The sequence below is a fragment of the Argiope bruennichi genome, chromosome X1 (assembly GCF_947563725.1).
Source record: "Argiope bruennichi chromosome X1, qqArgBrue1.1, whole genome shotgun sequence".
Taxonomy (NCBI): domain Eukaryota; kingdom Metazoa; phylum Arthropoda; class Arachnida; order Araneae; family Araneidae; genus Argiope; species Argiope bruennichi.
The window spans coordinates 67,574,931-67,592,768 of NC_079162.1; the positions used below are offsets into that span (position 1 = coordinate 67,574,931).

Here is a 17,838-nt window from a genome sequence, read left to right on the forward strand (position 1 = left end):
AAATTAATATTTTAATGGGACCGTAATACCTTAGTTAGATAAATGCTATAAATGATGTTTAAAAAGTAAATAACGTTTAGCATCTGTTGCCGAACAGATCATTTGGAGTTCAATTATTTGTATGATTTTTAAACTTAAATTCATAAAAATATTTAAAAAAATTATTACAAAACTGTTTTTGCGAAGACGCTTCAAAAGCCAAGACATTCTAATGAAAGAATGGAAAGAGATATTATAGTAAAACAAGAATTATCAAAATGTTTAAAAAAAGTATGGCAAGCAAAAGGTTTTTTCCAGAAAAAAAAATCTCCTTAAAGAATATTCCAGGATTTGTTAAAAATATTATTAAGAATAATAAATTAAGCCATAAAATAGAAAAAATTAAAAAAGAAGATGGTCAATGGGTAAACGGCTGAAGAAAATAGAAGTTATAACATATAATTTGTAATCAGTTTTTCAGAATTGATTACAAATTATACGTTATATTTTCTTGGGTTGATTGAATATTCCCTATCAGAAGATTCATGGCCAGCATTATAGAACTTTTTCCATTAATTCATTTTATTTTTATTTTTTTTACAAAAAAAAAAGTTGTCATTCATAATTTGCATCACTTAAAAACCAAAATTTACATCTTGCCCCCCCCCCTTTTTTTCCCGCTGTAACCACCAAATTATAAATTATTTTGTAAGAGCTGGAAGTTCAAGTTTTACTTCTGTAAAGCAAAAGTATCATACATGGGGGATGGAATTATATTTAGTATTTTAAAAATTGTCTGATCAAATATTTTTCAGTACAGTTTTTTTAGTAATTTAAATAAGGTCTACCGAAATGTTATTTTCATACTGATACACTTTTTGCTTTTGATAAATATGGAAAAGCGATTCACTAAAGGTTTCTCTATATTAAAGAGCAAATATTAGTAAAGAGCTTAAATTTTAAATGAAATTATATGGATGGTAATAAAAAATGGCAGTAGCAAGATGGTGATTGAAATGAAGGTTAGGGTGTAATCTAAAATCCAAAGCAGTCAAAGTATATTTAATTTCATTTTTAAATTCCAAAGGAGTCTTGTAACAACCTTCACAGTCATACAGAATTAAATAATTTGAATAAAGAACCCTTCATAATATTTTGCCAAGGAAAATGACTCTTATATTTTACCAGTAGAAAGAAATATTATCATACAATAAGACTAATTCTTCTTATTTTGGTCAGAAAATAAGTAAGTTGTTTAAGATTAAAATAGTTCTTATTCATTATTTGCTTCAATATACTTCGAAATTGTTTTATCAACCTTATATCCCCCATGATTAGAAAAGGGTTTTTTAATTGATTTAATTTTGGAATTTTCTTTCTCGGAAAATAGAGAGTATATTTGTTCATGTATATTGTAATAAACGTTGAAATTAGTTGAACTCTCTTTCTCCACTTCTAAGATATTCTAAATAAAAATTATAAATTTCATCTTGTATTTCTTTGGTAATTTTTAAAAAATAAAGCTATAATCTGTTCATTATTGATAAATTTAATTACAGAGCTCTGTTTTGCAAAATTCCTTAAGGGTCATATTAGTGAGATAAAAAAATCCATAATTTATTTCCATCATTATGCAGTTCTCTTCTGATTCGAAAGATTAATAGGTGACAAAGAATTTTACTGAACATTTATGTACATATTTATAAATAATAAAATAATAAATCAAGACAAATTAATTTAAAAAAATGATCCGATAATTAATTTAAGGAACATGTATTATCAATTTCTGTGATATTGATAATACATGTATTATCAATTTCTGTGATATTGATGTATTATAGATTACACAAACTAATTTTGCAAATGAATAAAAATATTAATTTACTGAGAAGCTTATATGTATTAGAAAATGATATAAAATGAAATGGAAATCATTGTGTCTAAACCAAAAGCTCAGAGCAAATAAAAAATATAACATATGCTTTGTACAAAATAGCTTTATCAATCTTTTTCTTATTATTAGATTCGTTATAGCAGCAAAATAAACCAAACTTCATCTTCTTTGCGTTACGAGCAGATATTCTAAATTGCTTAAAAATGGCGGAATATTACTTGGCCCAGGTCATTTGGTAATTGTCACTTGAATATGAATTGACCCCATTGTAAGGTAGAAAAAAATTATACTTTTTATAAAAACTGAAAAAACAACTGTGAAGATGTGTAGCAGTAATAATCGATATTGAATATGCATTGTACAGTCACTTTTTAAAAAGTTGTTTTTGACTATAAGAAAATAATTATTTTGACTACACAAATGGATTATGTTTTTGATTAATATAAGATGATCTTACTCTAAAGAACTTACCGAATATTTCTTGTTTATTTGTAACATGTACACCAGCCATTTCATTGCTATTTCTTGATTCATAATGACAATTCATCGTTACTGGAAAAGTGATTTCAAATCATTTACAGTTAATAATTTTCACTGTTGTAAACTTCTGCTTGGATTTAAAATTGATGATATTAATGTAAAAAAATTATTATCTGAATGAAGTATTAATTGTTGGCAATGTAAATGGTGAATTGCCTTTATATAAACTTTTCTTAATGATTAGAAAACATAAAATATATCGCTGAGATAATGCTTAGGTGTTTTTTTTTTTTGTTTTTTTTTTTCCGAAATTGAATATGTATGTGTTAATTTTTGCTTCACCAAATACATGATTTTTTTAACTTCAAAAATACTTTTTGCTCAACTTTTTTATGGATACTTATTTTGTTTTGTTGATACTATTTTGTTGTTTTATCTGTACATCCATTAATATGATAGTGAAAGTCAAGCCTTAGCACCTATTTAGCACTTAAAGTAATGCAAGGTAAAAGAGTAAAAATATATAATTTTTGTTTTGCCCTCAATGAATATGTTACAGGTAGTTTTATTCAAGGAGGGATCTATAGAATGCTATATTTGATCTAGTAGGCATAAAATGTAGCTAAATTTTAGCTAAAATGTTATTTATATCCAGGGGCTGCCTTTAGTAGACTGGCTCTATTGCTTCCAATAATTAAAAGCGTCAAATTGCTACAAAGAGTGTGCTCTAACTTATTCAAAATAAAATCAAGTATCGGTTTATTTTTGATAATTTATTTTATAATTTTGCGACCCAGGCCTTGTACAGAAGAGGTGATGTATTTATGGCAACAAGACCTATTGCTATTTTGTCTATTTGCTTGTGGAAAGGCACGAGAAGTTCCCACGATTATCTGCATGAGCAAATTCTTAGTTTTCTCTCTTTTTCTTTCATATTCACAATCTTGGGGGGGGGAGGTAATGTGTAAGGGTTGCTGTTGGTAAGCTGGTAAACTGGCCAGTCTTCCATTTGTGTAATTCGATGATGCTTTCGGTTAACAACATTTGTGAAAAGGGGGCTCGAAGTAAATGGACCCTAAAAGATTTATGGCTGGAGCATGTGGTGCAGAAACTTTTATATTCTTATTTGACAAATATTTAGAACTGCTACTAATATTAGGGCAGCAAATAGGAACGGAAAAAAAAAACTTTCCCGCTTTAATACAGAAAATTGAAGCTGAAAAAAATTATGCAGCATGTGTTAAACCTATCTTTAAAAAGGTGCGTGAAATTATTATTATTATTACTTTTAACTTGGCTAATATAAAAGTTTTAAATTCTAATTCGTCGGCAATTTAAAATGTTCCTTTGAATTTCTTATAAATGTTAAAATATATCTATTTAGACGAATTTATTATGGCACAATCATTTATAAAATGTTTGTGCCATAATAATATTATTTGTTTTTTATGCACATAGTTTTTTCAAGCATATAAATTTCTCAGAGACGGATTTCATCCACAATTTAATACAGATCTGCGATTTCGGTGTACAAAACTCATACCAAGTTCTATTTATATAACTCATTTCATTTCGGAATTATCATATTCACAACCAAACTGGCATAATTCCAATTGTTAGAGTCAAGTTGGGTAACACCGGGGAGATTCATCAAACTATTGAGGCCTAATTTTTGATTATTGTTATTTTCTTTCTATATTTTGTATACGGGGAAGTATATATATATATAAAGTAGTAGCGATTTTGATTGTTCAATGCAAAGAAAAGGGAGACAGGCAAGGAGGTAAAAAATATTTCCTCGGTATTACATATATTCTTAACATTTTTGAATTTTTTAAACAGTTCATGAAATTGCTGTAATTCAGTGGTCTATTCAGAATAATATAACTTTGAAATATTATGTAGCAAAATTTGTGATATAATGTCATTATAAAAAAGATTCGACAAAGAAACGTTTAAAATCTAGTTTTATGTGTTTGATCGTATTCCATTTACTAATTAAAAAGCGTATTCTAATGTCCATGCGAAAACAAAGTACTCGATTTTTATTTCATTGTGACATTCGATCTTTTTGCAGAATTTATAAAGATCACCAGACACGATGCCAATGCTCTGCTAACCCATCTTCTTCAAGTTACTCACGCCAGTTAAATCCATACAAATGGAATGTAGATTTTGCACCACCACCAGAGGATATATTTTGGTATTTATTTTTTAGCATTATTTTTTCTGCGTTAATGAGCAGTTATTCAAGTTTCAGTTGCTTCTCAAAACTAAATAATGTTTAAATAGAGCGATGACATTTTTCTTTCCTTGTTCTGGTTTCAGGGAAAATCTCAGTGTCAGCAAGAGTCTTTGGTATAGTCGAGCTATAACAACAAACTTAGTGTTATGTATTTTGTTCATCTTTCTCACAACACCGACTGTAGTGCTCAGTTATTTAGATGTTCTTTATACTCCAGCAGTGAAAAAATTTGTTAGAGAGGTTTGTGTTGCTTTTCTAATTATTTCTAATCTTATCTACTATTCTACGTGAATAAAATAGAAGGACACAAGGGTTTTTTTTTTTTAAATAAATGAAGAACATTGAGTTTTTTTTTTAGAACAATTTAATCCGCAAACTTTAAAGGCCTATTTATAAACAGATAACTGTAGTTGAAACTTTTAAAAAAGTTAATTACAATTTTAAAAAGCCAGTTTTTATTATATCATACTCTGTGAAAAACCAGATGGGAACTTCTAGATAGTAAAAATAAAAGTCTTACTAACAGGGATTCTATCACCATTGGCTTTGATTTCTTCAAATATATGGTTCGGCATCAAATCATATTAATTAATAACAATCATAATCATCATTTGAATTTCTGTTTGGCAAAAATTCTCCCTTGCATCATTCAAATCTATCCAAAGCTCAACTATAGATTCAAGCTGTTTGCCTTCCGCATAAACGCGATAAATAATCCTTGACCATATATTCTCTATAATGTTGAGGTATAGGCTTCGGGGGCAGGGAAAACTCAAACATTATTTGTTGCAAACCAATTTTTAATCCCAATATTTGTGTGAATTGATACTCCATCAGGTTGAAAAATCCACTCATTCCCACCTAGCTCAACGTCATAAGGCAGAAGATACTCGCTTTAACGAGACTTGGATATTGTCAATTTTTTTCTGCCTATCGCTTTGGAATATAAGACTTGTTCTTCCTCCATTCCGACTGCCAACCAAACAGTTAAACTCCCTCCACCCATCTGTCGGGTAGAATAAGTTTTTTCTTCATTAGTGAGATAATTCTAATAGTACTGGTATTTATCTGCGTGTGCGGGCTTTCTTTTTCTGGATACAAACTTTTTGGAGGTTTTTATGTAGTTGTAGATAGAGCTATGTATATCTTCTTGAGACCTGATACCTGCATTATTTTGAGCTTTAGCAACACTTCCATCAGCTTTTTGTTGTTGTTTGTTTGTTTGTTCTTGAGTGATTTTTTTTCTTTGGTCGCGTTGCGTCAGATTTTTAGATCTGCCGATTTTCTTTTTGATCTCCTGATTACTAAGATTTCTTATAAAGTTCGAAGCAGTATTTGGACTGATATGTAGTTGGCTTGCAATCTCTGTTATACCATTGCCATCATTTTTGTAAGTGTCAATTATATCTTTTTGAAATTCATTTACAGATTTTCCTTTAAACATTTTTAAAAAGATTAAAACAACGGTTTGCAATAAAAAAAATAAATCATGTTTTCCTTAACTAAAACAGCTAAAAAGAAAGAAAAACCCACTTTTAAAGTTTACAGTATCTTCTCAATTATTTTAGCGCATGTCCTTCTACTTTTTTCATGTATTAAAATCGTTAAGTACTGTATTTTTAATTTTTATTAGTAGTAATTAAAATTTGCTTATTTAAAATAAAAGAAATTAATAGCCAATCAACATAAAAACGAAATTTAGAATCAATGGGATCAAAATACAAAGCATAATTTACGAAATATGACTGTCCTTTTTTCATGTAGTGTATATATCTATTTGCTTTAATTTTCTCTGTTTCCTTTTTGTAGATATCCAGATTAAATAATTTTTCAAATTTCGTAATATTTCCATTTATTCTTTCATACTGCCAGTTTTCAGTTATGCTTTAGTTGATTTATATAGCGATATCAATTTAGCTAAAATTCTTCCTTCATTGAATTATATATATGGCATTAAAATGCTGTGTCATCATAATCAAAATTGCCAATTCTTTCATTAAATAGTATTTCTGAGATATCCCTAATTGGTAAATTTCATAGATGATCATCTGACTACAAGATAATCACTGAGCGAACAAGCAGATTCCTTCTTCATAAAAAAAAAAAAGAGTACATATTTCAGTTTTTTGTATATTTTTAATATGAGATGACATTAATTTGTTATCTTCATCTTAAGAGGTTCATTGTTTTTATTCAAGTTTGAAACATGATGCATCACTTGTAAATTTAGTGGTAGAATTTTTATGAGATTTATCTAGAATCCAATTTTCCTGTAATCTGAATGAAAATATAGTTTTCTGAAACATTTATTTAAACAGATGCAACTGCCATTGAGTTATATTTCAGCTTACTCACTAGTTTATCATACTTCATTCAAATGTATCATGGAGTGAACTTTACATTCCTTTTTCAGAGTAAGTGATGCCAGGGATTAACGCTTGTGTGTGATAACCTGCTAGTCCTCTTTATTATTTTAAAAATGTAAACAAGAAGTTGTTTTTTGAGTTTAAAAAAAAGAGATAAGCTCTAGAAGTCTCTTGTGAAACCCCACTCTTGGAACTGTTGCAGATGTATTGCGATATGCTGTTTATTAATTTTACTGTGGATCAACAAGAATATCTTTATGAGAATCCCTTGCTGCTTACTCAAAATGGTTCGCCATAATTTCCGCAATATTTTAATCAATTTTGAAGATTCTGTCTAGAAACTCGCCATCTTCGTCATGGTTCTTTTATAAAAATGTCGATGCTGATTCCATGTGTTTGCTTTTATGTGGAAGTGGCAAGCTCTTCAGCACATACTTGGCGTGTGATTTTCAGCATAGCAGGGGTTTTTTATGACAGTTTCGTGCTGCCAAAATCGAGATCTTGGAGATTTTAGCATATTTGCTAGTTTTATTGACCTTCTATATTTAAAGAAACACACATCACATTTTGAAATAATTTGTGTGTACATCTGAAAATTTGATGAATATTTAACCATAATACATAACTAAAATCATGCAGCAGCAACTGTGCAATGATGCAGATATATTTTTTTAAAAATGAAAAGAAAATAAACTCGCTGTATAACTAAAAATGTACAAATACTGATGTGTGCAATGATGCTAAATCACGAGAATACAATTTTGCTACCATATCTTTCTGGCCAAACGCTGCGTCCTTCGAGGCATTTCTGGCATGACGATTCATCGCACCGCTGAGCACTATTTTGTATAAGCCGTAACATCTTGGTGATGTTGATACCTAATTCTACACCAGTCAATGACTAAACGGGATTTATGTACATCTTCTATTTACATTCTTTTGATAAATTAATATTAACTATGTACACTTAATTATTTACAGCCAAGAAGCTCTAAATAAACCATCATTTCAGCTCTAAACCCCTTTTCTATCGTTGACTTCCAGAAGTTTGCTATTATTCTTCGCCTCGTCTCCTTAAGTCAACTCCCCACGTTCCTCTACCCATATCCTTCACTAAAAATCTTGGGGATCGAAGAAAGTTCGTTAATCTGATTTGCTGTCGGAGGACACCACAAGGAATTTCCAAGGAGAACGGCCGAACAAGTCCATTCTTGCTGTTACGAAATGAAACCATTTTTTAGTTCCTTTGAATGTAAGCGAAAAAAACTGCAAAGAAAGGAATGTGATTATATTTTAATAGAATTTGAAAACTTTTAAAATTATATTCCCTGTAATTCAATAGAATTAGGAGAAATTGAATTATCTAATAATCAAGTTGGTAAGTTCCTATTCAAGCATTTAGAAGGATAAAAGTTTACCAGAAATTGTGAGAGGTAATTAACATGTTGACTGCCACATGACTTGCCTTTAGTTAGCACCTATTACCTTATTGTATCGAACCGTCTATTTAATTAAATGACCCTTTCTCTACTATATTCATGGGTAGCAAAGGATTTCTGTTTTTCTAATTAAATAGACGGTCTAAATATCAAGTATGGTTTTGGCAGTGACTGAGTTAAGATTCTGGTTATGTTATCCTATGAATTTAGAAGAATTGAAAAAAATCACTGGAATAGAGAATTTCTGAATCACAAAAGACGTAGGCAAAGATATATATTGATTATGTGTTTAAAAAATGTCCACTCTAAGTATATCGAAAGGATAGACCAGCAAATATTCCAATATAAAATAAGTAACCCTTTGCACTCAGAAGAGAAATTCGATGTAAAATTATTCATCTAATACAAGGGCTTGTTTATTGTTCAGAAAAATAAATATATATAATTGTTTCATATTGAATTTCCCCGAAAAGTTAATTTACATCTTTTTTCCATTCTGTATGCATTTTTAACAATAAAAATTGGAAAATGAATAAATAAAACGTCAAAATGATGCACCATCTTGGATGGTGACCATGGATCACCTCTCAAATGCAAAGGATTAAAAGAATAAAGGAGAAGAAGCGCATTGCAGCTAAATGATTTAAAATCAGAAAGACAGAAATTGGAGTTGCACTTTTTGTACTGCAGTTAGTTAACAAACTAGAAAGAAAGAATTGAAAAGAAAAATAAATTTCTTCTCAATGCTGAGCAAAATTAAATAATTTAAGGCTGTAATTGAGCAACGTATAAATTTAAAATATTTTTATGGCATATTCTTTTCAATTTATTTGTTTAAATGTAAATAAAGTTGGTTGATTTGTATCCGTCTCTTGCGATTTCCTTTCATTCTATTGAGAACTGTTCATAATAAGAGTAGAGATTCTTTTACCATTTTTTAATAATTTGTTTCGGCTAAAATGTTCACTCAATAGTTGTTTGTGTGAAATTAACATCTTATTAGTAGCTGAGCATTGATTAACGATAAGCATTATAATCTCAAAATCCGCTTTAATTGTAAGATGTGCCATGAAGGTAACCTTAGTACTCTTCACTTAAGAATCTAAAGATAATAGGTAAAAAAAAAAAAAAATGGCATATTTGAATTTTAATAAAAATATTATTTATTTATTTATTATTTAATAAAAATATTATTTATTTAAATATATCATTTGTATTTTTATGCTTAAAATACATAGTTTTATGATCCTTGAATTATTTTTTTGAATGCCCATAAAAGTCTTTAAAAAGTAATTGAATTTATTTCTGCAATAAGAGATGGAACTTTGTAAAAATGTAATTTAGGAAACTGTTCAAATATAACAACTTTCCTTTGCAAGACGATTTTAACTATTTATTACATTAAAAATCGGTAAGACTGATACTTGACAGGCATAGAAGAAATGTGTTATATTATAACATTTGCTTTGTGAGCATTGAAAAGCGGTGATAGTATATGCTATAATGTTTGTCATATTCATTGTCTTAGACGAATGAATAGTTGCCAGTTTATTTTTAAAATCTCATACCCTTTTATACATGTGCAGCTATCCTCGTGCCATTTTTTGATGGAAAAATCCAATGCCCATTATTCTTATAGTACCTAGTGTTATAATTGACTGATTTTTTTTAAGCATAATAAATCTACATGTATTATACTCTATACTGAATCAAAAAAGAGAGGAGCAAGTGTTTATTACTTTTACTATTGCAATTAGACATATTCTTCCAATTGCAAATTTTTATCACATAAGGTACTCAAATATGTGAAAATACTTTGGCTTATGTAGAGGAAAATAATAAAAACAATTTGTATGCGGTCCCCATAGCGGAAAAGTATCAATTATTAAAATATTTTTCTTATATCCATCTATGCTTATACGGACTTTCATACTTCTATCTATAAAATTTGCTCAGATATTAAAAGGCAAAAGTTATTTAGAGGCCATTTTTTATACTTCTAACAGGTGTTTAAGGGAAGCGTTCATTGTAATTTTTAGGAATACTGAACATATCACAAAAGTTTTTTAAAAGGGGAGAATCAGAAAATAAAAACACATTTATTATTCATTGAATTTTAAAAAATGGTCAGATATTTTGTTAATTTTACTTAAAAACTTGTTCAGAATGAACATTTTTAACGCCTATACAAAGTTGGCGAAAAGTTCAGGAAGAACTTTTAACAATATTTTCGCATATATGATCGCGTTTATTAGTTATGACTTAAATTCAGCCCTTTTGAATCAGGTGGCAAAGATCTGCAGACCGTGTACTGACAAAGCAAATTTCCTTATTTCAAGCATAATGCCAATCGAAACTAACTGAATATATCGGTCATCATTTAACATACTGTTGTATAAAATGTAACAAACCATAAGTTTTTAAAAATTGAAGTATATAATATATTTGTAGAAAATTCCCACTGATGATAAAAGCCTTTTGTACGAAGAATGGATTTTTTTTTCCCCTCCTCAAAACTGTAACTTTTGAAACGATAAAAATCCATTCTTGTTCTACTTTCTCAATTAAAGCACTATTGGGCTGTCCAAATTGTATTTCTCAGAAAAGAATTTGATTGTACCTATGATAGAGCCCAACTGTAAAATTCTAGACGGCGGGCGTATACTGTATGAATGTTAGTTATTAAGTTGAAATAGTCTGTACAATGTCGTTTTTGAAATGTTGTGTTTTGAACTAACTGTTCGTACACTAACATGAGGATAGCTTGAAAAATAAGTTAATATGTCAAGCTAGTATATGCAAACTTTCCTTTTTGCTGAAATATTTCATTCTTTCAAAAAACACAAAAATATAAGCATAGAATGTTTTCTTGATTATTAATCTCGTACTTCTCTGAGATATCTTAAATGTTCAATTTCTTTTTCCTTCTTTATTAGTCGCTGCTGCAACTGTCGACCAATAAAAGTGAACAACATTATGTGTGATTGATAAATTTCTTGGAAGTGATAACGGTTGGTTGATGTACTACTTAACAAATACTTACTTATAACCTATTTCTCTGTACTGAATAAATTTGCATTTATGAAATAAACATTTCCATCTAAATTTGTGATTAGTCTTTCTAAATTTAAAAATAAGCATGTCTCTGGTGATTTTTTAGATAGAAATCTCAAAATTATGTTTGCATAGATGAATGTAAGAGAAATATCTGACTATTTTACATTACGCAGGACATATAAAAATTAATTTTTTTAAAAACTTTTTACTGTCATCCTTTACAAAAGCCATAGTGTTTTCATACAATTTCCTAACTTATTTAATGAAACTTTGTAATTGGAAGTATGTGTCTAGGTGCCATGATTAAGGTTACTTGTTTATGGCAACAGAAATAAAGACTTGTTCCACTTTTTTGGGTTACCCTGATTATATAAGAATTTTATTTGGCTTCCAATAGTAGTAAAATAGCATATTCTGTTATTCACTTAACACTCTTATTCCTAAAAGTAAATTTATTGCAAATTAAGAGTCAGAATGAACATATTTATTAAATCATCACTATGCATCTTCATAAAGATTTTTTTTTCAGTAGAATTCGTTGGTTATCCGATGTTTTTTGTTTTTTTCTTGGTGTCATTGAATCTCAGAATATAAACATATTTTTGAATTTATTATTGACTTTTAATCCAAAGTTTTTCCTTTTTTGTACACCTTATGCATAAAACACTTATGCTTTCAAAATTGTATGAATTGTTTGATTTCGGATATATATTATCTTTCGTAACGATTGAAATTGGATTTTTATATATATACTTAGACTCCTGTAGTGAAGGACTTTTTCTCAACACTGATGTTGCTCCTGTTCTCATCCTTATTACCAGTCATTGTGTCCTATTCTGACAGATTTATGCCACATTGGACTCGGTATGCTATTTAGATTCTTACTTGTATTTGTGAAAAAAAAGTTTTATTAGAATGAATAATCTTTTATTATTTCTTTCAGGTCATCACGAAATCACTCAAAAATGTTACGTACATTTATATTCCTCTTGTTTATGGTTGTTATCCTTCCTCTTCTGCAATTAACCAGGTTAGATTGTCTTATTTAATTACTTCAACTTTCGGTGTTTGAATTCTAAGCTGTGGTTTTACTTACTTTATATAGATAACGCCAATAGTATGGAAATACTGTTGAAAGCAACAGCTACATATTTTCCTGAAAAAAAACAATTGCACTAATTAGTAGAAAAACAGCTGTATAAATGATAAATATTGTAATTTAATAGAGACTTTTGTTAGCTATATTCCACCCTTTTGTTACAATAAAGCTTTTTTATGGATAGATTATTATTTACCCATAAAAAACTATTATTATTACTGTTATTTGCTTTCGTTTCTGTTTATTTAAAATGTAATTACTAAGTCAGTAGACTACTTTCTTTTTCAGCATATTACAAGCAAAACAATGAATTTCTTATAGTTAACTTAAAACTGAACCATTGGTAGATGGGGCATGTACAATGAATAAGTGGATAAACTTTTCATCTTTCACATAGTCAAATATTTTTGTTGAATAATTTTACAAACTATATTTAATCGAATATTCGAATCCTCATTTTGAAATAGTCACTATTTCTGTTAGGGTGCATAGAAATGCCTATAAAAATAAGCTACATTCCCTTATAAGCTTTTCTTATAAGGGAAGAAAATAGTTTATCGAATTATTCTTCTGTTTAACAACACAGGCGAAAGTGAATATATATTGTTGAAAAAAATAACCACATAATACACTGTTTTTAGACCACTTAACTTTCGAATGCTATGATATAAATAATTTTCTCATCAATTTTTGAATATTTTCTTGAAAACAAATGTAGTAAAAATGTTGGTTTGAAGAATTGTTTTATTTCTTATTAAATTTATGAGAGACAATCCAAACTTATGATTTTGTTAAAATATATCAAAATTTTTAAAAAATCTCCAAATGTCTCCTTTTTAATTTTACTTCCAATGTATTGTCTTCTTTCAGTGGGATATATATATACACGTTTGATTTAGAGTGGACTAATTCATTTGTTTCATTTTTAGTGTTAACGCTCTGTTAGAATGGAGTATAAGAAGAGGTGAAACATATCGATGGCAGTAAGTGACTTAATATTTTTACATTTGTGAATGCATTTTCTTCATGATAATTTCAACTTCATGTTTTACATTAATTGGATTAAATGCAATGTTCTTTCTAGGTGCGTATTTCTCTCAGGAAATGGTGCTTTCTTTGTGAACTATGTTATTACTGCTAGTTTTATTGGTACAGCCTTGGATCTTATCCGTTTTCCAGAACTGTTCATGTATGCATTTTACATATGTTTTTCAAGATCGAGGGCAGAACAGGCTGGATTACGAAAGGTAGACAATTTTATTTTTATCAACATGTAAACTATTATTTATTTACAATTTTACTGTAATCTATTTTTATGTGTAGATTATTATTATTGAACGAACACTTTGTGGCAATTTTTTTATTTATTTCAAAGTTTTGTACATTTTTTGAAGAGCATTGTAATCATTTAAAACTTACTGTTGGTTAAATTTTATCTCTCCCTTTTCAAGTATTGTTATCAACCTCCCTTCATTCAATTTTTACTACATCAGGTTGATAAGCATGCACTAGTGATAATAATTTGTTTTTTAAATGGCTAGCCTTTCAAATATTGGATGGGATATTGGCATCATGTAGAATTTTGTGTGATTCCAAAATATTCAAAGTTTTATGTGGATTTCTAACAATATTTAAAATGTCAAATTGCTTTTTTTTTTTTTTTTTTTTTTTTTTTTTGCTAGACTCACTACTACCTACTACGATAACAAATACTAGGATTTGTTATCACTTTGACCTGAAGTCAATTTAACTAAATTCCATATTTATTGTTTTCGATTATCACGTGGATAAGCACAATAAGATTTCCTATATGGGAATGTACAGCAAAATTCTCAAAAATATAATGATTAAGCAAAATAAACAGTGATTAAATTTTTATCACTTTTAATATGATTTGACAATTTAAGATAATTATATGTATGAGTATGTAGTTTGATTAATAAAAAAATAATGTGAAAAAAGATCCCTGAGCTATGCATTATATTTATATTGCATAATTCGTTATAAGTATTTGCACTGTTGGTTTTGTAAGTTGCTCATTCTATGAGACCTTAAAAAGTCTAACTAAAAATACCGAAATTCATTAGTGTAATCTTTTTATTTTGGAGCTGAAGGCAATTAAAAGATGCATCTCCAAAGAATTGAAAAACGCAAGAAAAATCTTTTGTTAGATAGCAGTATACCTTGATTTGTAATGGCAAACTAAGCAGCAATATCTTGTATGTGCATACTGAAGTTACTTTAACCATTGGCAGTATACAATTTATTGGAACCGAGTGAAATGAAATTTCTTTTAATCTGTGCTGCGATATTTGCTGACCCAAGTCCTTGACAGGAATCCACTTGTATTAATACATTTCGCCTGTTTACAGATAAGTTCAGAAGTGTGTATATATATAACCAAGTTAATAGGAAAAAATCAAAATTTAACCAAATAAAAAAAGAATCCGGCCTGAAGACTTTTTCAAGGGTCACCCTCAGGTAGGGATTCAAAAAAAGGAATTTTTTTTCTGTGAAGGAATGCAGACTAAACAGTCTAATAATGATTCCTCGTGACACGAAAATCCCCTGGAATTAGGCCTAAGAGATATACCATTTTAACGAAAAGGAAAATACAAAAAATAAATAAATAAAATAAAATAAAATTGAAGAATACATCCACTAATAAGCAAAAATACAACAAAAATAACACAAAATAACCATATAATAACACTCAAGCTAGTAATGAAAGCAAAAAGGAAAGGAAAACAGAAAGGAACACGAAGAATCATTATTAGACTGTTTAGTCTGCATTCCTTCACAGAAAAAAATCTCTTTTTTTGAATCCCTGCCTGAGGGTGACCCTTGAAAAAGTCTTCAGACCGGATTTTTTTATTTTTATTTTATTTTATTTAGTTTTGATTTTTTGCTATTAACTTGGGTTTTTTTACTTATGTCTCATTTCATCTGTGTTTTAGAAGTAGCTGCATTTGCGCTTCCTAAATACTATTGTGCTTTTCCTGTTCCTATTTTGGTTTTTGTTTGAATAAGAAATAATGTTTAGTTGCGATTCCGAAACTATTTAGTTTCGTTTTCAAAATATTTCTAACTTTAGATTGGTTACTTATATATTAAAGCACTAATGTACATGGCACAAAAATCGTTCTTATTACTTACTTATTGTCGAATGGCAACAATTAAATGTAAACAAAAAAAATCTTCACAATTTTTTTCAAACCTCTTCATTTAAACACTTTTACTACTGCACTTAATTCAACACTTTGCTTAACTAATTAATGCAGTTGCAAAGTGTTTTGCAGCAATTGTCGGTTGCAGGCTAAAAATTTCATTCAGTCAGAGATAAAATATATATGTATATATAAATGAAATTAAGATGTTAGAGCCAAACATTAAAGTTTAAAGGTTTAATAATCGCTAAGTGGATAATCACAATGACTGACCTATGGAAACTGATGTTCATATTTTCTAAAACTATATTCTCACTAAGATGGATTTTGCTTTATCTTAAAATTCAAGATATTGCCTTTTTAGTTATATCAACTTCATTTCTATGCAGATTTTTTTCATTTTTTAAAAAAAAATTTACTTTTGTTTCAATCTCAAATAATGTTGTGATGAAATTAAAACTCATCCATCAAAATATTCAATCGCATGCTTTTGCCTGTGTTAAAATTAGGATTAAAAAATTGATTTTTTTGGTTATTACCTCAGATTTAGAATTTTCACTTTCGCTTTTATTTCTTAGTACATACATTTTTTTAAAATTTGTACTTCAGTAATTTGTTGTAGAATGATTCAATTGAATTCGCATCTTTTAGTCGTATCAAATTATACGCTGAGGTTTTTTTTTAAAATTGCATTCTATATGAATCGTCTTACTGCCTAAAAAGTCAATAAATTTGGGGAATAAGCTGATCGCCAAAGATGACTAGTTTTAAAAAAAACCCTGAAAATATTAGGAAACATCTGATTACCTTTTGTTACTCTGAAAACTTTTTTTTAAACTTTTTCTTCAATTATTGAAGAAAATATGTTTTATTGTACTTTTATTTTGAAATTTCTTTCTTTTTATTTATCTGTTTCAAAAGTAAGATTTTCCTCTTTAGGCAATCATGTGGGAATTCGAGTTTGGAGTGCAGTATGCATATTTTCTACTTATATTTTCTGTTGTCATTATATACAGTGTGCTGTGCCCCGTTATTGCTCCATTTGGTACGTAAAGAATAATATCTTGCATTTTACAAAATTATTTACTAATTCAATAATAGAAAAGTTTTTTAGAAATATGTGAGTACAATTTCTCTGATTCAAAAATTATTAAAAGAACAGTTCAGATATATTCTTTTGAGTGCTTTCATGTTGTATTTATTATAATGATTCGGAATCGGCTGTTTTTGTATTAATGTAGTATGATATGTATAATCATTGAAATAAGTTGTAACATTAAATTCCTGTTTTCAGGTCTTTTATACATGTGCCTGAAACATTACATCGATCGTTACAATATCTATTACGTTTATGGTCCATCCAAAATTAGTCGAAATATACACTCAACTGCGATAAATTTCGTCGTTATATCAATAATCCTCATGCAGATGTGTGTTTTCTTTTTCCTTTACTTAAGAAATGGTATGTATCCAATCTTTATTGAATTTTTATAAAAGATTTTACTTAGATGATTAATATGTATATATGTGTGTGACTATTTTATATTTTTATAATTCTCTTTATTTTTATGTATTAACGAGAATAAATTCCGTTCTTTTCTAGTTTCGTCGAATGATTTTTTTTAAATGAGATTATTTTTATTATATCCTTGAAAAATGTTAATACTTTTATTAGTAAATCTAAAATATTATTTAGGAATGAATCTGTAATTTTAACTGATAGCTAAGAGAATTTGTTAAAAAATCATAGAGATACATTTATTGGAGAAATAAAAACTAAAATTGTTATGATCGATTAAAATGTTATCTTTTATAAATTATTAGCATTAATTTACTTGTATGGCAAAGTGGTATGTATAATAATCATTTGCATACTTTTTTATTAAAAATTTACTGATGATTGTTCCGAAAAAATTGAGAGTAGAAAGTAGTTTTGAATATAAATCATCAGGAATTCAGACCTAAAAAGCGTACACGTCTTTCCAATATGCAGACTTTCAGTTTTCTGAACATTGAATGAGTAAATCATAAATCCAATTATTTTTCAGAATATTTCGTGTATAAGTTCCTATTGTTTTTTTTTTTTTTTTTTTTGTTTTGTTTTTGACTAAG

The 17,838-nt window shown here is 28.3% G+C and overlaps 1 protein-coding gene across 1 annotated transcript in view; it reads left to right on the top strand.

Annotated features, from left to right (window-relative positions):
* Window positions 1-17,838, top strand: part of LOC129958338 (calcium permeable stress-gated cation channel 1-like) — a 53,522-nt gene that overhangs the window by 28,144 nt on the left and 7,540 nt on the right. The window contains exons 13-20 of the mRNA XM_056070755.1: window positions 4,431-4,556; window positions 4,682-4,838; window positions 12,218-12,324; window positions 12,404-12,490; window positions 13,489-13,542; window positions 13,644-13,806; window positions 16,666-16,771; window positions 17,021-17,188. Of these exons, the coding sequence (XP_055926730.1) occupies window positions 4,431-4,556; window positions 4,682-4,838; window positions 12,218-12,324; window positions 12,404-12,490; window positions 13,489-13,542; window positions 13,644-13,806; window positions 16,666-16,771; window positions 17,021-17,188 (968 nt within the window). The remainder of the gene's footprint in view (window positions 1-4,430; window positions 4,557-4,681; window positions 4,839-12,217; window positions 12,325-12,403; window positions 12,491-13,488; window positions 13,543-13,643; window positions 13,807-16,665; window positions 16,772-17,020; window positions 17,189-17,838) is intronic.